Source organism: Aquila chrysaetos, chromosome 21 (assembly GCF_900496995.4).
Source record: "Aquila chrysaetos chrysaetos chromosome 21, bAquChr1.4, whole genome shotgun sequence".
Classification (NCBI taxonomy): domain Eukaryota; kingdom Metazoa; phylum Chordata; class Aves; order Accipitriformes; family Accipitridae; genus Aquila; species Aquila chrysaetos.
The window spans coordinates 10,743,170-10,764,102 of NC_044024.1; the positions used below are offsets into that span (position 1 = coordinate 10,743,170).

Genomic DNA, 20,933 nt, shown 5'->3' on the forward strand with positions numbered 1-20,933 from the left:
GCAGCCTCCCGGCTGCCTTTGGACATGTTGACCTCTGCTCCTCAAGCGCCCTTCCCTGTGTGGCCATGACACACATGTGCACCTTCAGTAACAGCAAACAGATGCAAAGAGTGTGTTAAACCACCCGGTGCATACAGCTTTCTCCATGGAATGGCTACAGAAAATTTACATGGGAGAAGAAACCAGAGACAACACATGCAGGTTCCCATCATGCCTCTAGGTACCTAAACATCCTTTCCACCCTCACAGGGTCTGACTGCAGAGCCAGGGCCGCCCAGGGAACCTGGGAGAGCCACTGTGCCTCCGAGAGGTCCCCACCTGATGCATAAAGCCCAGGAGAGGATAGCCCTTGCCTTTTATCTGATGATGTTCCAGCTCTTAACTGTTGAACTGGAAATATGTCCCAATGTTTGGGACCCTCAAATTGGTCTTGGCTGGTAGCTGCCCAGAAGTTTGTGCCCATGCTGCCAATTTATTTAGAAACACTCACACTGAGAAAACAATAACCTTGCTGCCTACCAGGTTCAGCTGAGTCCACTTTTAACAACAGAGAGCTTAAAAGGCCAACAACACAATTTATTTTACTGAAGCAAAAGCATGAAGTTCCTGGCTGCACAGTTGGAAATGCAGTGACAAAGAAAAGTATTAAAAAAGTCAGACAGTGCAAGCACAAAGCAGACTCTCAGCCCTTAAAGCTGCTCACCAGTGTTTTCTCAACTACACCAGCTAATGGCAGCCCAACAGGACATTACCTCAACACTGTGTCTCTCCAGAGCAGACTGACTGGCTCCAATAATACTCAATGTCCATGAAAATGCTGTTGTGGGTAAATAAAACTTACTTACATGACTACATGCAGTCAGGCTTGGGCTAGCCAAGCTGGTTGATTCTGGATGCTTCTGAGAAGGCAGATGAAATATTGCTTCATACAGTTTGGGACTGGCTCAGGGCTGGGAACACACAGCCTTCACAATCCCTTCACTTCATGTTGTCCTACTTGCAGGAGATGTACTGACTTGACATGGCCTCGCCTGCCTTCCTCCAAAATTGTGGCATTTTTCATAGCTTTGCTAGGACTTTGAAGGACTGTAGCACAAAAACAGTGTTCTTGCTTCAAGATGTTTTTTCCTCCCACGCTTTGGGACACATCGCTGGGGAGGTCAGAGGTGCTGCCGTGCAGATGGCTGGCGTGGTGCCGGAGCCCTGTCAGACAGGAGGCTGAGGACATAAGGGCTGAGCTGGGCCCTCCCGCTGTACCCCTATAGCATAAATTCCTGCGTGAATGCAAGAGCTGAGCCCTCAATAAGCTTTTTGCTTGCCATTACTGCTGCCTCACCAGAAAGTGCAGTCCCAGACTTGGAATACTCCACTTGTTAGAAACCTGCTTCTAATTTCTAGTTTATTTCTGGCCCTTTTTGTATACCAATGTTTTCCTCTAGCCTAAATAGCTCCTCTCCCTCCTTAGCCAGAACAAGCACTCCCTGATGTCCTGATGGAGAGCTTTCTTCACCCGTCTTTGGCTGCTAGGAGGAACAAGCCAAGCTTTCTACCCTCTTCTCATTAAAAGGGTTCTCTATGCCCCTGCCTGGACTTGTGTCCCCCCACCGTGCCTATTACCGGGGCTGCTGCTCAGGTCCAACACATAGTCCCACCCATTTTTTAAAAGCAGAAGTGCCAACTAACGACAGCGCAACAGGCAATCACATTCATTTGCCCTCAAGGAGTAAAGATATGGCTAAGGAAAAACACCATTTGTTCACCATGGTTTGCTGCATCAGCTGCTTTGTTTCATGGAGTCAGTAACGCATCCCACCACTTTGCTAAATGCTGTCATAGGACAGCCTGGTAGAGGATGCAGGCAGTTTTCTCTTCAGCAACACCTAGAAAAGGTACAAGATAGACCAAACGCTTATTTGAGGGTTAGCTCACCTGTGTGCCAGCCTTGTGGCTGCGCTGCAAAAAGAAGGGGGAGTACTTAGCTGAGGGGGCTGAACATTGTCATGGCTTCATAGGTGAGTCACTGCGACCTGTGGATCCTCTCTGAAGACATTTTGGGACACGAACTATTGGTGCCTACAGGGGAGGAACCTGCGACACAGCTGAGATGTCAGCTGGGCATTTGCACTTACCTGTTGCTTTGAGCAGTATCACAATCTTTGGCAAATGTGGGCTCTGCAGGAGAGGCACTGAAGTCTTCCTCCCCAAAAAGTTGCATAAGAGCTGTTCTAGCCTTCAGTCAGGGAAAAGGACCCTGATTAAAATCTTCAGTGGCTTTGATAAGCATCCGTCACCAGCACCCGCCTGTTCTTCTGCAGGAGGAGACACTAACATAAGCAGCACATACAAATGTAAAACTGCTCTGAATTTTAAAAAATGCAACCAGGCAGTGGTCTAACAGGCACCAGCCTACAGATTGTTTTTAGTGTATAAGCAATTCAAATAACTCAAAATGCCACAATTAGATCCTATTAAAAACATATGTTGGATAATTAGGCTGTATTTTAATTAAACATTAATTTATCCTATTTGTTGAACTAATTATGATTCAAGCACAGGAAAGTTCGGAACAGTGGATTTAACATGCCCCTGTGTGAAGCTGCATGATTCATTTTTCAAGTCACCTAACACCTAAGTGTTAGTAGCCCACTGGAGTGACAAAGCAGCAGCCATTGACCCAGGAAACTGCTGGGGAAATTGCATTTATATGCTAAGAGATCCTTCATTTTTGGGGGAAGCAGAACATAAGGCAACATTCATGAGAGATGTAATACGTAACAAGGATTGCTTCACAGTCTCAATTTTCCACAATAATTTTTCACCCATTGGCTGCTGTGAGCAGTCTGTATAATTCTCTTGCTTCCACCACCCCAGAGCAATCAGAGTTACTGGACTTTGGTCGCTGCTAGACACTTACCCACTCGCTAGGCCCCTCCCCAAATCTTTGAAGTTGTGGCCCAGGAGGCCAGGCTTTTGCAACCTTTTCTGCAGTTGCACTGCTCAGCAGAGAGTGGAGTAAATCCCGCTGGGCACTGTGCCAGGACACGCTGTGCCCGGTTGTAAAAACAAGCACCCTCCCGGAGGGAGTGCGGGAGGGCTGCCTGGAGCAGCGTGCAGCTCAGGGCACCCTGCGCTGCCAGGCTCCCTCCCGATGTGCCAACAAACCCTCCTGCCGTCAGCAGAACCCAGGGTTTAGGACAGTTTTAAGCAAAATTTTTCTGCGTGTAGCTCATGCACTTGACTGTTTGTTAAAAGATCTTCTGGTGTAGTTCTTTAATCAGCAGGCATGCCTTGCTGCATTGATTATCTGTCTCATACATATCTAAAATCACTCACCTGAAGACTCTCCACCTCCATGTTGTTATGGGATCGCAGCATCCCTGCACAGTGGAGAGGGAATGACACATCACAGGTATTTTGTCAACTTCTGACAGCTTCAGAGCACAAGTTCCAGTGTGGGTAAAAGCAAACAAGCAGAAGACCTGAGACTTAAAAGAAAATGAGGGAGAGGCAGAACAGTCAATAACAACTTCATAGTTAAAAATAAAAAATTAGAGCATTTTTTGGTACATGCACACCCACCGCTACATTATCACTAGAACAGCCCACATTTCACAGTGACACCTACAGCTGCATTTTATCTCCCCATCACAGGTTTCCTCGCCAGCTGTTCAGCTATTCCCATTTTTTCAAGGGAAGACTGAAGCATGATGACATCTCCTGTTGCTCTCTGGGGACTCTGGGATGTGTGTGTTCGTGTGTGCAGATGTGTGCATACATCTGTCTATCTTTGTTCTTTTGCTGCACCTGCCCAAGGCTTGGTGGTCTTTGTATGCTTTTTTCCCAGGAAAAAGCTTCTGATGCCTTTCTGCCCCAGTCTGAAATGGAGACAAAGCCACATGCAGTTCTTGGCTTGTCATATAGCTATCCTAATGATACCGTGACCCAGGGAGGAAACCCATCCAAGAGACATCTGCATCTTTATCACATGACGGACGCTGCTTTTGGAATGCCAGATTAGCATAATTTGTCTGCAAGAATATCAGACACCCTTCATTAGCTCAAAGCTGTTTTTGAAGAGCTGCTTGTGGTTTGCTTTTTTTCCTTAAAATATGTTTTTCCTTTGGAATTTGGCTCTCCATATCCAGGGCCCTCATGGCTCCAGCACATCAGATGACTGCAGTCAGCCTGCTGGCTTGGAAGGGAAGAGCACTGGCTGTGCTCCATGCCAGTGATGAAGCTCTTTGTAGGGCGGTTCAGAAGAAAGGCACTAATGGTTGACGTGAGTGTCTACAGAGAAAAAGGCACTAACCATACTGTTCACACTGACTACTCACACATCACCTAACATTAGCATCTTTAAATTATCACTCAGATAAAAACTACTGCTGACTCACAAGTCATTAAAACAAGGAGAGCCATGGTGAGGTGGGATGTCTTGAGGCTCCTCAGCATTGGCTATGAACTGTATTGCCTCCCAAATGCCACAGCCTCTGGGTACCTGCTCTTATCTTCAGCGAGCACAGGACTGAAGGAGCAGGCCCTTGTCCTCAAAGGACAGCCTTTGAGGCCCTCAGAGATCCCCAAGCCACCGTGGCTGACTTCGTGAATGCCGCACCCCAGACTTGGCTGCGTGGGGCAATATGTCACAGATGTAGATGAGCCAGCTCAGGTCTGGAAGCCAGGTTCCTCAGCCACAAGGCTTTGTGCCTGATCAAACGTGGTCAGCCTTGCTTCTGGCCTCTGGTGGGGAAGGCTGCAAGCCCCTACAGCTCGGGAAGGTGCTAGTTCAGGGGCTGACCCCATAAGTCGACTCCCCGATGCAAGTCAAACAGGGTGGTCTGTCTGCTGTGTCGGAGCCTCTACACGCGTGCTTGTCTCGCAGGCAGCCTGCCTGCACATCTCCCATCTGTTTGGGAAACAAAGCAACCAACATGTTTCAGCCTACAGCACCATTTCCAGGGAACTATATTCACTTGTTCAGTCCAAACTCAAAACAAAACACCACCACACATGCTATTCATAAGACAAAACCATACCTGAGCTGAGGTTTGAGGACTTACACAAAACGTCCAGCGGGTACTCCCATCAGGCAGCCCCAGGGCAGGGCTTCTTGAGGCACTACCGTGGTTGATGGCTACAGCTCAGGAGAAACAAAGCTGCTGTGGGGACAACCTGACTTTGGTTAAGTTGCAGAGAACTAAATCCATTCTTCAAATCGAGGTAATTTTAAAAAAGTCATTTTTAACAGTTATTCCTGGAGGGAGCAAGGAGAAGAGGGGGAATAGTTTATCACTGTCTTCGTATTTAACAAGTTTTGGGGTGGGAAGTGTTGGGGTATCTGCTGACACTAATTTCTGTGATGAAGCAACTACAGGCCATACTTGAAGTGTGGGAGGAGAAACGAAAGTTATCCTTATCCTCATTTTTTGTTGTTGTTTTATCTTTTGGTCAGGACATGTTTTTCACTCAGGAAAGGTTTTAATTGGGGACAGATGAAAGAAAGAGAGGGCACGTTCATTTATTTATTTTCTGATAGACCATGAAAAAAAATTAAGAGTGATTAAACCAACAAACTTTCTTTAATAAATAAATAGCAGCATCACAAAACCCTGATGTGAATGACCCAAAGGAAGTTGGGTAAGTGACAGTATTTAACCATTCACAAAAATGTGATCACCCGCTGGCCGGGAGAGAACGCAGGCGCTGTAAGGCAGTCCCCTTGTCTGTTTATCCAAACAAGTGACATACATCAGAATGGGTCCAGCTGAGTAGCCACAGTTGACATATTTACAGTTCTGGTGCTGAATTTTTTAAAAACATTTATAAAAATTCTGTAAATTCTCTGTTCAATTCCCATTATTTACATCCAAATATAGTAGGTTCCCTTTTTGCCCATACAACAGAACCAGCAAAGATAAGACATGAAGGCTCCTATATGAAGAGAATGCCTGTGTGTGGATTTATATGGAGTTTGGGGATGCTGTGGAAAATGAGCTATTCACACATATGCTAGAAGCTACTGTAATTCAACTTATTGCTAAATGCTTTCAAAGTCTGTGGTTGGCTTTTAAATATGTATATATGTATATATATGTACATACTCACACATATATATACACACACATATACATGTTTGGAAAAGATGAGCTATGAATTCACCCAAGAAAAAAAAGAACTTAAAAAGCAATGTGATCTTTCTGATTTTTCTGTACTGTTTGAGATGAGATAAACAAATTTGACTCAGAGCAAAGGGCAGTCACTGAAGGCACAAGTTTGTGTCTCTGGCCAGTCCTTTTCCTACTGGTTACCAGACCTTTTTGGAGAGGCAAGTGGATTCCTGAGCATTCAAGCCCGTGGTGCTATCAGCAGGCTGGCACATGGTGCATCTCTGCTGCCTTCTGCAAGCAGTAAGCTACACTCTGCACTGGGATACCTCGCCTGCCTGCATGGAAGTACTATGAGTTTTTCCCAGGAGGGGACGAGGGAGAAGAGAGGACCATCAACTTCAACACATCAAGCCAGGTGCAACACAGAAGCAGATGCAACCTGTATGTTGTGTTTCGGTAGTGGCCTCAGCGAGGCTGTTGCTGTACACGGCAATGCAACAGCACAATGTTACGCTAAAGCACTAGCAGAATTTTCCATTTCTTCTACAAGTTAATTTTGGTGGGATGAACACAGCAAGCTTAGAGTATAAGCAGTTCATGTTAGTAAAATGCAATTTATCCATGCCTAGTGTAAGCTTTTCAGTTTTAAGGATTTTCATAGCCAGAGGCTGTCAGTGATGCTAAATGCATCCATGTTAGATGGGCACTGCAGCATTTGTGCATTAGTTAATGAAGATGTAAAAACCTTATGGGTGATATCTGGCATTTGGCAATACTCTACACAAGGAAAATTGCATGAGAGGCATCACCCCAGAGGCACACTGCCAGAAAGACACGATGCCTTGGAGGGTTTGTCTACACAGGAACACAGAGGAAAATTAATTCAAATTATACATGCTGTGAATTAAAAGCAGATTACTTAAACTGTATTAAATCCCAATGTGGGTGCTTTCATTAAGATGTAAGTGGTGTTAATATGATATACTATAATTGACTTTGGGAGTGAAATGGAATAAATAAAATTTAAAAGTTAATCCAGATTAATATTGCATGTAGACTAGCTCGAGGTCTGCTTCCTTCCTGTCCCTGGTCATCGTTTGCTTTTGAACCACATCACCAGCAAATGATTCCAGTCGCATGCTCTGCCCAGCTCTGCCCACCTCCTCCTGAGGCAGGGGAAATGAGCAGGGATCGTTTATGCCTCTCTCCCAGCATACTCCAGGGAGGTGTATCCTGTACCTCACAGCCTGACCCAACCAGCGTCACACACACAGCAGCTTCTGCTCTACACCCAAAGCAGTGTTTTATCACCAGCACTGCAAGTCCCAGGATGCTGAAAAACAAAAGCAAATGCTAAACAAGCTAAGGAATAAATAGATGTGAGGACTGAGAAGACAAGAGCCCTTACAAAGCCAGAGAGCTCTTCTCCAGGTCAACCAAAGACCCTGATCATCCAAGCAATCTGTGAAGGCAGTGCCATCCACACTGAGCACAGCTTGCTCCATCCCAGAGCTGATGATTATCTACAAGACCAAAGGAGGGCTTGTTATAAATCTGAGGCCCTCCATTTATAAAATGGTTGAAGCAGGTAAGTGGCGTTCGCTTTGTTTCTCATGCTTCTTCTCCAAGTGTGCAAGTGATCCCAGCCAGGATCGCAAAACCACACCAGAACTGCATTCCCCACCTTCCTTAGGGGAGCTGGAGCCTCCTGGGGAATGGAAAGAAAACAGCAGGATTTGAGAGGGATTTAAAATTTAACAGAGGTCCCTTGAAGTGCAAGATTGCCCCAGTATGGCAGCAAGCCACTACCCGTAAGAGGACATGTCTGGCCAGGTGCCTGCACAGCTGCTATGCTTTCATGATGTCTCTCTGCCAGGTTTCTGTACAGTCTTTACACGGCACAAATAGGGGTGAGGATTTAAAGTATATATTTACTGTCAACTTGAAAAAGAAAGTTATACTGACCAAGTCTAATAGCATGTATTTGATATATAACTATTAACGTGCCATTCTGGACTCCAGCAAATGCCACCTGAGATAAATATTCAGCATTTTTGTTCATGCACTGGAAGAAGAATTCAAACATTTTGTCCATGACATATGCAAAGTAACTAATAGTTCTGATCTAGTATTAACAGTAAATATAGAACCTTAAACTTCACTGCAGTATAGTAATATATATGATTTTAAGTACTGGACTGGAAAGACAACTCTTTTTTTTCTTTAAAAAAAAAAAGCTTTGTTCAGAATGCAATATTTACATTGTCCTTTGACCAACACTTAACATTTTCATACAATATATTTTGGCTACAGATACACTGTAGCAAAAGGCTATGTGAGCCACCTTTACACACAGCTCACTCTCTCACTTACAACATTACAGCTGTTTATGGAGAGCTCTGAAGTCCCTGGTTGCATTTCAAGGCCCTCCTCAACTTCATCTAGTTCCATGCTATTGAGTTCATTGCCATTTCGATAACTAGTTAAAGTCAGATCTTTCCCATATAAAGCTGTTGAAGCAACATTCAGATACTGATTCTGCCGCAGCGCTGATTTTTTACTGGTCTTGTATTGGCAACGGATGTAATTGGAAAAAGCCCTGCGGTATGTTTTGTTGAAGAGTGTGTATACAAGGGGATTAATCCCAGAGCAAACATACCCCACCCAAACAAACACATCAAGGAGTTCACTCAAGAGGTCTTTATCACAGGCTTCCTTGCAAAGGACAGACATGACATTAGTGATGAAAAATGGGCACCACATGATGAGGAACAAAAAGAAGACGATGCCCAGGACCTTGGAGGCTCTTCGCTCGTTGTTGATGGACTGCATAGTTCCTTTCCGAAAAAGCACTGCCTCCTTATTTACAGGAGAGTTCAAGTGAGATGCTCCCTCATGATTGTGAAGCATTGAAATGTTCTCTGTGTTGTTTTCCTTCTTGAGGCAGTTTACGCTGCTCCTCCTCTGCTTGGGCACCTCTCCACACATGAACACTGTTGCCTGTCTCTGCAGCACCTGGACGGTCAGGCAATACGTGATCACCATGATGATGAGAGGGATGAAGAACGCCATGAAGGATCCAATGAGGACGAAGTTCTCATCATTGAGGACACAGGTCCCATTTACGAACACTCTGGAGTCATCCTGCAAACCAATGACCGGAATGGGCATAGATATCCCTAGAAGAAGGAGACCAAAAAAGAGACTGTTACCTGGAAGGACAGGGCTCCAAAGAGGCAGCAGAGATGACGCAGGTCCTGCATGCATTCAGCCTGCTGCCTAAAGCTGTTCGAAAGAGAAGTTCCTACTCCCAGATGGAAGGGAAAACCTCATGTAACAACACTCCTGGGAGTGCAGCTCCAGGGCATGAATGCTCTCAGCTGGGAACAACTGCAGCTTTCCTGCACTCCACAGCTGACACAGCAAATGCAGTGTAACTCCTTTATTAAGTTCTTTTTCTAGCATTAATTGCAATTTGTTGGTGTAGAAAGGGCAGTCATTATCCTGCTCTGTTCCGGCTGGCCACTCCATGCCTGCCACTTTGGGGGGGGGGGCCGGGGGTTGAAAGCACTGACATAGGGTAGATAGTAGCAAATTTTAAAGAGGAAAATTATCAAAATGCAAAAGAATTACAGCTATAAAGATTTAGAAGCAAGTTTCTTAAAGACATTAAAATAATCCTGATAGAAAAATGGCCACTTTTTCCATTGCATCACGGACCCATGGAAGAAAAGCTCCTGGCTTTCTGGGTCCTTATCAGCTACTTTAGTGCAAGCAGACAGTGGTGTCTGCAAGATCTGCCTGCCCAGGCATTTCATCCACAAGCAGGGTGAAACTTAAAAGTACCATAGAGACAGTCTTGCCTGAATTCTTAGAGGAGGCAATTACAGAGTCAAATGAAAAGGCTGCCTGATTCCTATCCCTCTATCTTGAATACAGGGCTAAAAACTGGAACAACAGACAACATGAAAGTAGAAAGGTGTAACTAAAATGGTAATCAGATTGACATGACAGTCTGAAATCAGAACCCCAGCTACAAACCCTCTGGCTGAAAGGAAGGAAACTTTAAATGACTCAATTATAATAATAACTAGAGCACAGCTTCCAGCTACTCCTAAGCACTAAGCAGACTAATAAGCCTCAGGAATCACTGCACTTGCCAAGGCAGTTTCTCTTGTATCCTGGTAGCACAGCACTTTTTACAGTCACGGACTTAAGGGCAGACAAGTGAGATTAAGAACACTTTGCATCCCTTTTCCTCTTCAGCATCATCTAGCACAGTTTGTTAGTCCAGGATTTCAGGACATCAGGCCTTCCTGAAGCAGAAGCAGGAGTCCTGCATGGAGGATCTCTGGAGACAGCTATGTGTCCATGCTGTTTGGCACACAGGCAGAGCAGACAGCATGTCAAGCCCGGAGCACGACTGTCCAGGACTGCACATAGTAGTCTGCACACACAGCTAGCCGCTGGCTTGTCCCTCACAGGGTGAAGGAATGAAAGAATGAAAGCATTTTGAATAGCTCTAATTCAGATGCATTTACTTAATGTCCTCCAACACTGTTTTCCTCTAAGGAATATGTATCTGCATACCAGCTCTATTCTAGCTTGTGAAACTCATCAGCAATTCTGTCTGTGGGGACAGAAAGAAGAGGGAATACAGGACTCATGCCAGAGTACTGGATCTCACTGGAATATTTTTCATGTGTACTGAGATCCAAACTTTGTCCCTTGATCTGTGGAGCTCAGTCCCACACCAGGTCAGACCCAAAACCTTTCAAAGAAATCTGTCTAGACACAGTCAAAACCAACAAAAGCAACAACATATTTTGGAATACCACAACCTATGTGTGAGAACATGGCAAAGACATGGTGGGCCAGATCTAGTTAGACCATCATGGGTTCATCCAGCCCTGTCTCGTGTCCTTGGCAGGTACCAGAAGTTTAGGGCCATGGTACAAAATGGGGCAGCTGTCAGCATTATAGCTTAGAGAATTCCACAGCAAGAAGTTGGATCCACACCTCATTTTTAAAATAACCTTTGAGACCTATCTTCTGTGAATTCTTGATCTCATTTATAACTCCACAATACTCAGTGGCATTCAGTTCCACAACCTATCTGTTTGTCATGTGAACAAAGTGTTTCTTGCTCATTTAAAATTTGCTGCCTGATAATTTCCTTTGACTCCCCTCAGTTCCTCTACTGTGAGAAACAGTGAATAATCACTCTCTGGTCACCTTTTCCACCTTCTCAGTAATTTTACAGACCTTTATCACCTCTATTGTCTGACATCTCTTTTGGAACTGAAGAATGATATTCTATTTACTCTCTCTCCTCATGCCAAACTCATTTTATGCCTTTGATTATCTTTCTCCATTTCTTTTCAAACTCCTCTCTGTCCTTTTAAAGAAGGGAAAAAACCTGCACATCCCAGCATTTAGAGTGCAGCAGAATGTCTTTTGTTCTTCGCTTCCTACCCTCTGGCAGCCTGGCTGTCAGTGAGCACTCACTCTGCAGACATGTCTGTGGGGCTGGCCATTTCCTTCCTTAGCTCCTTCACCCAAGAAATAACCAATGCGGAGGCCACTGTTGTGTCTGGATTGCTTTTTTTGGGTTGCTGTGAATAGCACAGGTCCTAGAACTAATCCTGTGGGACTCTGAATTTCTAAACAGAAAGAGTAACATGCTGAAGAGATTAACCAGGGCATTTTTCCTGCTCCAGGCAAGTGTTTTCCAGGATTCTGAAGAATACATCTGCAAAATATCATTACCATAAAATTACCGTTTGCCAGTAATCTAGTGAAGAAATTTCTTCTGAAAAGTAATGATTATAAATGCCTTCAAATACCTTCTGTGATTCCTTAGCCCAAGTGATAGTTCAAGGTTTCGGTCGTCTTTCCCTCTACATGATAATGTTTATCAGTTTACACTTGCCTCCTTTCTGATATGTTAACCCCTGTTACCTTGCCTGTGCCAAATCCCTGTGACTGCAATAACCTTCATCCCATCAAGCCATTGACTCTTGATTGTTAAAGACATCTTTCTAATGCCTTGGCTCAGTCAAACCACAGACATTCGGCAAGTGGTGGGAGGTGGACAGAGCAGTCTGCACAAAGAAGAGATCTTCATTAGATCAATGGCATTACACTGGGATTATATCTGCATGGATAATTTTATGCTTTAGAGCCCTCTATAACACATACCCTTTGAAATAAACCTCCAAAATTAATAAAGGTTCATTCATGAAATAGTCATAATTGAATTTAGTGTTATTGCTTTAGCCAAGGGAAATGAGATGAGGTTTCAGGATATCTTCATGGTCACACACATAAAGTACATTTGGGAAGAATAACCTAGTTCTGGGATATAATGAATATACAAATCAAGAGCACTGATGGCAGCCTAAAACTCTGCATGAGCATGAGATACCTCAGCATTGATGACAGGGAATGAGGAGGTAGCTGCTGTAATGGAAAAGTGTCCCTTGCATCTCTCATAACAAAGTGGGATTTCAAGCTGAGAAAGCACAGAAGAGAGAGAGCACCAGGTCTTTGTTTGCTTTCCTCCAATCCAGGAAAACCCCATCGTTAACAGCAGTAGGAAGAAGGATGCCCTCGGAGGAGCTGCCAACACACATTCATTCAGCTGCCAGCTAGCCTACAGCACTGCTGAATGGGCAGCATTACCCTCATCTCAAACGCTTTCTTCTGCCTCACACTTCTCTTTTGTAACATATTCTTTAATATGAGATTTACCACTGATCTACTCCACAATCCAACCCTGAAGGGAGCTAAGTCTGTTACACAACTTGGGCAACAGGGACTAACTCTACACCACCCCACTAGTGAGAAGTGAAGTGTGGAAGGTCTCAGACACCCCAGAGGAGCTTCCTTCATGGGGGATTACTGCAAAATTGCTACTGCCACAATCCCAAATGCACAAATATCTGCTTGCAGACACAGCTCACACCCTGGCCCTGATTTCAATAGGGTTACCCTGATCAGTACACGCTGTGCTTATCACTAATCATTCCCATGGCACCTGAACATGAGTAAGCATGAATGCCTGCCTTACTTGAGTTCAGCTGTTTGAACAAGCACGGCGAAGGCATTCAACTCCACTTGACTCAAGCAACCCACAATACTAACACTGCAGTTGTAGCTGTTCATAATTTAAGAACTAAGGTCAGTTGGTCAGAGAAAGCCAAACTCACTACACCAGCACAAGGACAGTGAGCGTTAAATCAGGCAAGAGGCTCCGAAGCCTACTGCTGTGCAGCCTTACTGCTGTTCAGCTCTCCAAGCCCCAGTGCAGAACGTTTCGTGAGCTTTTGCCTTGCAGCTGAGCTGTCACACTCTTCATCAACAAACGTCAGGCTGATTTAGTGAGCTGAGGTCTCCAGCCTCAGAAGCATTTTCCAGTTGTGTCAAATAACCCTTTCTAACTAAGGCAGCAGCAAATTCCCAAAGAGAGGTGGCGTTGTTCCAAAAACTTGCAAGGTAGAAGTTTTGCGAGCTTATTGCATATCACTCTTTGCTCTTCAGAGCAAACTTGGTCCTCTTGCTTGATGCCTGAGCAGTGCCTAGGGCAACTGGTTTTGCCCCAGTAAGAAGAGACAACCAGCCACCACCAGCCAGCAAACCATGAACCATGTCCTTGCTAGACTCAACACTGGGAGCTCTGTGCAACCTTCTGCCAGTCAGCAGCTGGAGCAGGACGTCCTTTTTCACCACAGCAGTTCACAAAGGAGAAGATGAATGTGATTTTTTTCTCTTCTGTCCTCCTTTAGCTTCTGTCTGACAGATTAGCGGGAAGCAAGACAGAGGGAGATCCTCTGGATCACAAACCCAATTACAGTTGTTGTCCTAACTGCTTCTTGTCAGCTTTAAAGATGTTCTTAAACCAGCAGAATGGTTCACCAAATGGGGCTGAGATGATGCCATGGACACAGAGTAACAGATGCTCTTCACAGATTCTCAATTAATAAAACAAACCCCAAATACCTACAAATACAGCTTTGTAAAACATTTACTGTCTTGCTCCAGAAAAAAAAGCTGGCTAAAAAGTCTAAATTGACATTCACAGAATTTAGACTTAAATGAAAAACAATAATGGTTTTGTGTTTAATATCCTGTTTTCTTCTGTGAAAGCCCATGAGACTGATAGAGATTACTGGAAAGATGGAGTCTTTGATGGTTATTTTCACTAAGAAAGGAAGTAATTTCCATTCTTTCTCACAACATTCTTATACAAGAAGATATAATGTTCTCCAGGGACTGCAACCTCACTAAAGAAAACAGAGGCCTGTGCATGGGTTTACTCTGTCTTTCCGTGTGTGGGATTCTCAGGGCTGAACACAAGAGGGGTCACATTTTGCTGCAGGTACATAAGCTTGGGAATGCCAGGGACCACCTCTCCTGATGTCAGTGCTGGATTCAAAGTCTGCTGTGGTCCATGGCAAAGGCTTTGCTGATGCAGGTGGGCTTTGGACCTCACTACCATCCTTCTGGCATTTACACAAATTTAAAAAAAAAAAAAAAGGCAGAGAGAAATTGCTGTGTGCCAAACAAGCCTATGGCTACCACAAAAGCAGTCTATGCAGCAAACCCAAGAACACTGCTGTCCATGATAAACACTGCGTGTTTAAATCCATATCTTTAACATCATATTTATTATTATGGAAAATAAACGTGGGTTACAACTTTAAGAGACGTTCATCTGAATGTTAGCAGCTGCTATAACTATGCATTAGCATTAGAGTCTGTTAGAGGAAATAGGAACCTAACCCTCTCAGAAAAGGGAAAAAACCTAAAACCAATCTGTTTGGTTTCTTAACAGAAGTGTCTTGCAAAGTGCCTGCACATTTCTCTAATAATACCTAACAGACAGAGGGGAAGTAAACCCCAACAGACAGTAGCCTCTTGACTTGCATTGTGAAAGAAAAGGCACCGGTTTTAGGAAGCAAAGCTCTTCAGAGGCAAATCGAAGAATGTGGGCTTCTGTAGTGTTCAAAACCACAAAAATTCCATATATTCCCCATATGTCAGCAGACTAATTGGAATGCATTTTATGTGCTAATACAGCAACAATGCACCTTCAGGGCTGGATTAGGTCTAGTTTTATTTAACTGTTCTAATAAAACAACAGTGCCAGCCTTGTATTGGTTTAAAGGCAAAGATAAAAGGGGGCTGAACTTTGAAGGATCTCCCTGCCCACAGCGAGCACAACTGCAAACAGATGAATGTAATTACTGACTGTGCCTGAACAAGCTGCTGACCTTTACTTAAACCTTGTGAGAGCACTGAACAACCTGAGCCCAGATGGAAAACCAGCAAATGCTAGTAAAAGACAGAAGAAATAAATTATTTTCCCACCCTCTCTTCTATTTTGCTAAATTACTTCTCTTGGTTTGCTCAGCCACTTGTTTCCAATGGTGCATTTGAACCCAGGGGGACAGGGCTCCTGCTCCTGCTCACAGCACACCTGCTACCAGGGCTGGGCTTCCCCAAGACATCAAACAGTGATGCCTGAACTGGTGCTCAGTAGCAGTAGCCTCAAACAGGAGGCACCAGCATCTCCCTTGCCCCTTGGGAATGGATGTGGTGGGACGGTCAATCCATCTTCTGTGCAAAACACTTCACAGACTATCACCATCTGCTGCTGTCCCAGGCAAAATATTTCACTGACATCTGATGACAAAATCAAACCAATCTAAGCACCTGTGCCTGAAATCCCTCCGTAGTTCCCTTGCTACGAACTCAGCTTGTTATCAACTGTTGTGATCTTCCTCACCCTGATAACTCTTGCTGATGTGGCAGGGAGATCAATGCCCCTCTTGGGAATCACGGTACAAACACTCAGGCAAAAGAATGTCTTTAGAGAAAATAACCTTGTATTCCATTCAAACGAATGGGAAACAGAGGCAGATGAAGCCTTAGTGTCATGCCTCTAGGCTGTAAAGCAAGGGTTTCTGTATCACCCACGACCAGAAGATAGGCCAGAAAAAGTTTTGTGAGCACAAACCTGCCCTACTGCTCCACCAGAAGCAAGTAGCAGCCTGGCTTGCAATGCTAATGCCACCTCTGTGCTAACTTGAGGCTAACAAAAACTATCAGGATTGCCACCGCTGCAGTGCCTCTGCCTACCAATGTCATTAACTACAAGCCCTCATGCTCACGAGGGAAGAATTTCAGTCAAACATACACTGTCAGACATTTAATGTCAAACATAAAAAGGCAAAAATACATTAATACAAATTTCTCCCAAATCTGGAGAGAAACTAATGCTACCTCTCTCAGGCTTTACTAATATGCAACCATTTTTCTCAGCAATAGTGTTACTGTCCTTCTACCAAAGCAGTGCTCGTAATCAGGAATTTGTACACTTTTCCAGGAGGTGAAGGGTGCCTGTCTAACCTTTGCTTTGCCAGTGATAGTTGTCTTAACACTGCTTCCTTGTCTCCAAATGATGAGCCACAAACAGAACCAGCCTGCTTGATGGGAAATGTTTGAGCAAAATTCTGGTAACACATTCTGATCTTCCATTTGTTGTCTTCTCCATTAGCAGTGTTTTTGCCATTTTTTTCCAAGAAACATGTCCAAAAGTTTGTTTGCTAACCAGAGCCGGAAGCCTGCCAAGAAATTCATGGGTGTGTGCTCCTATCCCAAAGCACAGTCTCTCAGGAGCAACTACTGCCCTGCACTGAACAGAGAGTGCTCAGGAGCAAACACATCTCATCAGCAAGCACACCATGGGAACAAACAAATGCCTCGCTGAGAAAGTCACTGATCCCAGAGACACACCTATGGGCAGAAATGCAAACCAAAACCCTAAACATGCTCTAAAACCATGACCCAAGGGAAGCTACGTGAACTACTCCAGTCCCCCTTTACCTCCATGCACAACCTCCTCTTAGCCTTTAGGGAAGCTACAATTCCTTTTAATATCAGTGGTGCCACTCCAAGCATGTTCCTCAAGCTGAGTATCATTTCCCACTGGAATTATCCCCAGTGAGATAGGGGACAGCTTAACTGATACCTGGAGGCTCTTTAAGGACATCATTAGGACAGCTTGGATGCAGGGGGCTGCTCAGCCTGTGTGAAAGAGGAACACTCAGGGCAGAAGCAAAAAGCTGTTAGACATAAGATCACTTAATCTGAGATGAGCATTTACTGCTCCTTGCAGCACATCTTTCATACTTCTATAAATAGATCTCCTCAATAAAACAATGAAATAGTACGAAAGTTAAATGGGGATGTAAAATTCGTTTTTAAAGTTGAATGGTTTATTATATATACAAACCCTGGATATCTACCTGAAATCAAAATTATAATATCTTTAGTGAGTCAGAGAGAGAATGAAAAGAAACACATATCATGGTATTACCGTAATTCAACAGTGCATTTCCTTTTTTTGTCACTTATTCCGTTTTCAAACAAACAAACAAAAGACATGTGGGGTCTGCTTATGGCACTGATACAAAGAGCAGAATTTAAAGGGTGGCCTTATCTCAGTCACTTAAGTAAATTGAATTTACACTGTTACTAAGGATGTAAAACTGTGAGCTGGGAAATTGGTAGCATGTGTAATTTTGGCGCTCTCTAGTAAATGACCAAACCTTGAACTTTCTGGGAAGCAGAGGAAAACCCCTTTTGTGCTAGCAGGCAACAGCTGGGCAACGAGGAGCTTCAGAATTAAAATGTTTTACTTATTTTCATATCAGAAGCCATGTTTATGCACCCTTCCACATCACTGAAGTTCTTTCATTCACATTTCCAATGTGATTTTTTTTTATATTACTATTACCCAGTTAACACTTTCTCCTGCATTATACGGTGTGCATTTAGAGTTTGCCTAGCTCCTCATCACTCCTGCCGAGAGCTGCATGGGGATCTCCTCTCCTGGCCAGGGTGGCCCAAAGCCACCTTCCTCAGAGCAGGATACAGGTAGTCCGGTGAGATGGTTAAGTCCACATATTACTCGTGAAAACCTTTGCACTTGTAACTGTCCAAAGTCTGAAGTCTTGAAACATCAGATTCTGCCAGCAAGCTCACATCTATAATTTATTTTCATTTTCAGTTGTGTGGATATTTCTGTTGCCTACATTTCTATTTCCAGCCTCAGCACAGTGCTATCTATCACAAAACTCATTTTTACAAGCCCAGCACTTCACAGCACCCACTTTTTCTCTAACTGAACACAAAAAGTCTTGCTCAGGTTACGTTTGCTAAAACACAAGACAACTGGCTGTGATGTACTTTACTCTGGAACAAAGAGGACTTTGGAAAAGACCCATTCATAAAGCAATTGTCAACAGACAGGAGGACTCTGTTATGTTCCCCTGCTTAAAAACCTAATCATAGGTTTAGGCTTGTGCAACCTGCCAAATTCATAGCTCAATGAGCAAAGAACCTCTATTATATGTTTTGCTGTCAGCATTAACATTTCAGGAAAATGGAATGCAAAAGCTACTAAATTAAGATAAATTACATGCTTTTTACTTCCTATTTTAAATTCTGTTTCAGGAACTGAATTCAGGATTCTTTACATGGGATGCTTTTAAAAGTTTCTTCAGTCCAACTGAAGCAGGATTTAGAAAATGCAAACTGACCAGCCTGCACTTAAGGGCTGCTTTGAATTTGATACTTAATCAGGTACAGAAATGCACAAATTCTTTTGTGATACTTAATACTGAAGGGAGGATGAATTTACTTAACCTGTTTCATCCTCTTGAAAATTGCATGGGATTTCATCAGGCCTTTCCAAGTGACAAGTAGGTAAGAGCCAGAAGACAGCAACAATGCACTTTGGGTGAGTCCTTCTCTTTCATTCCATGTTCAGTTTATTCCTCTGTCTGTCACATTTCTAAATTCATTTATGAAGTAAAAACAGTTACTCTAAAATAAGCTAGATGATACACACCAAGAGTACTTTTCTTTCTCCATTTAATGCAACCTTCTGGAGAAAGCCCAAGTAAATGGGTAAGCCCTATCGCATGCGCTGGGGCAGGTGGAAATCCAATGGCAATTCAGTGCCCTGAACAGACTCTCTGGGGAGTATCGGTTCTGCCTGTGTCTTCAAAAAAAGGGATGCAAGCAAAGACTCCCCTGGACCAGCTGTATCTGCATCAAAGAGAATGAACAAGACATAAACAAAGTCCAGACATGCTGTACACCCTCTCAGCTATGCTCCCAGCAAAGAAGGGCACGCAGGTACAGCTGTAACGTATCTCCCTTCCCAGCCTGGGGAGGGAAGCGCTACCTGGGGCAATCCCTAAAAGCACTGTGCACTGCAGATGTCCCGCTGAGTGACTGCTCACAGCTTCCTCCTAAAGACTTTTGGATGCTGGGGAATAAATGCAGCACCCATTGCCTTAGTGAGGGCTGATGAGCCATGTGCCTGCAAAAGAAAAGTGCCATTCCATCTCCTTTCCAAGCTATTTCTTTTAGTGTTTGTTATTTCACCTGTTTCACATCCTATTATAAATAATAGGATTAATAATAAAACCACCTGAGAAAGCTGGGCAGGGGTGAGGTGTTTGCGCTCTAGAGCAGCACAAAGTCACCTTGCCTATCCTAGCTCTGGTACTTTTGTCCTTGGGGGACAGTAGAGCCCCTAATGTTCCTATTTTCCATCATCCTGAGCCCATTCCCCACCCAGTAACTCCAGGAAGAGGTAGGTCTATGGCTGTCTTTACATTCGTTTGGTCAGGCCCCAGATTTGCTTACTAGTCTGCTTACTCAGTGAACCATGCATGAAGTACTCATTGTCTTACTTTATTCCTTGGACGCATAATCCAAACCACAACAGCCCTCAAGGTGCTTGTGCAGGCAGCCACATTCAGCACTAGCCAAAATTTCTAAGGATATGTCTGCAACATATAAGGCAGCACAGGCAAAAATCTACAAGTTAGCTTCAGAAATGGAAGCAGAACAGTCCTATCGCCCAGGTTTTGCAATGTGCTACTTACTGCTGCTGACAGATTTATATGGCTCTGCTAGGGGGGGACACCGGCTGCTCCCTCTGTGTTACAGTGCAACACAGGGCACAGATTCTGCGCCGACTCTGAACTGTCCATGCAAATCAAGCCCAAGTGTCCCGCACGTGAAGTTGTTCATATGTGACTGTTTATGCACTGAGTTCAGCAGCTTTCTTTCCTATGCCAAACAGGCAGCACAGAGAGTTTAAAATAATAATGTAAAAAAGAAATCTTAAATGAATTGATTAAACCAAATGAAATTTCACTGTATTACCTAAAGGAACTGTAGTAGGCCTATGGCACATGAAAATTTGCTTCTAACAGGTGTTCTTGTTATATTCATGAGGAGAGAAGGTATGTTTCCCTATTTTTTTTTTCTGTTTTCATAGCCTTTTTCCATGGCAAGCTTCTTCAAAAGTAGCCCCTGCAGCACCCAGACATCCAGTATCATATTCCACTTCCAAAGCAGGCAAAACCCAAGAGAAGTTCAAGCACCTGAAACATGCTTTTCCTTGCAGTACAGCACTGAAAGTGACAACCGCTTTATAAAAGAAAAGTTAAATGTTAAATCTTTGTAGGACTGCATTTTATTCAAGAAAAGAAGGCAATACAGCAGAGGGAAGTGGTTGTACAATTCTTCTGACACTGGCCCAAATGTCTCTTCTATAAAGCACATTGAAAGAATTCCTCCAAAAATGTTTTTCTTCACATAAAATTCCTGATATTACAGAGTCATCTTGCTATCATTTTGCCTTTTCTTCCTTATTTTACTGCTGCTGTATTTATTGCTTTGTATCAAAGTGATACAAAAATGTCTTCTTTTATGTCCAGTCCTCATTTACTATGACTT

General features: G+C 43.8%; 1 protein-coding gene across 10 annotated transcripts in view; it reads right to left on the reverse strand.

Moving 5' to 3' along the window:
• Nucleotides 1-555: 555 nt before the first annotated feature.
• Nucleotides 556-20,933, reverse strand: part of LOC115333616 (5-hydroxytryptamine receptor 2A-like) — a 103,740-nt gene continuing 83,362 nt past the window's right edge. For 3 of the 10 annotated variants that reach the window (XR_005931013.1, XR_005931014.1, XR_005931010.1), the window contains 4 exons: nt 8,481-9,286; nt 5,037-7,815; nt 3,626-4,906; nt 3,334-3,485 (listed from right to left, as the gene is read on the reverse strand). Coding sequence is in view for 2 of the 10 variants with exons in the window: in XM_029996802.2 (XP_029852662.1) it covers nt 8,454-9,286 (833 nt within the window). In the remaining 8 variants the exon portion in view is untranslated. Of the gene's footprint in view, nt 1,881-2,129; nt 2,310-3,333; nt 3,486-3,625; nt 7,816-8,018; nt 9,287-20,933 lie in introns of those variants that run through there. The other 7 variants (XM_029996802.2, XM_029996799.2, XR_005931009.1 and 4 more) reach the window with 6 other exon arrangements.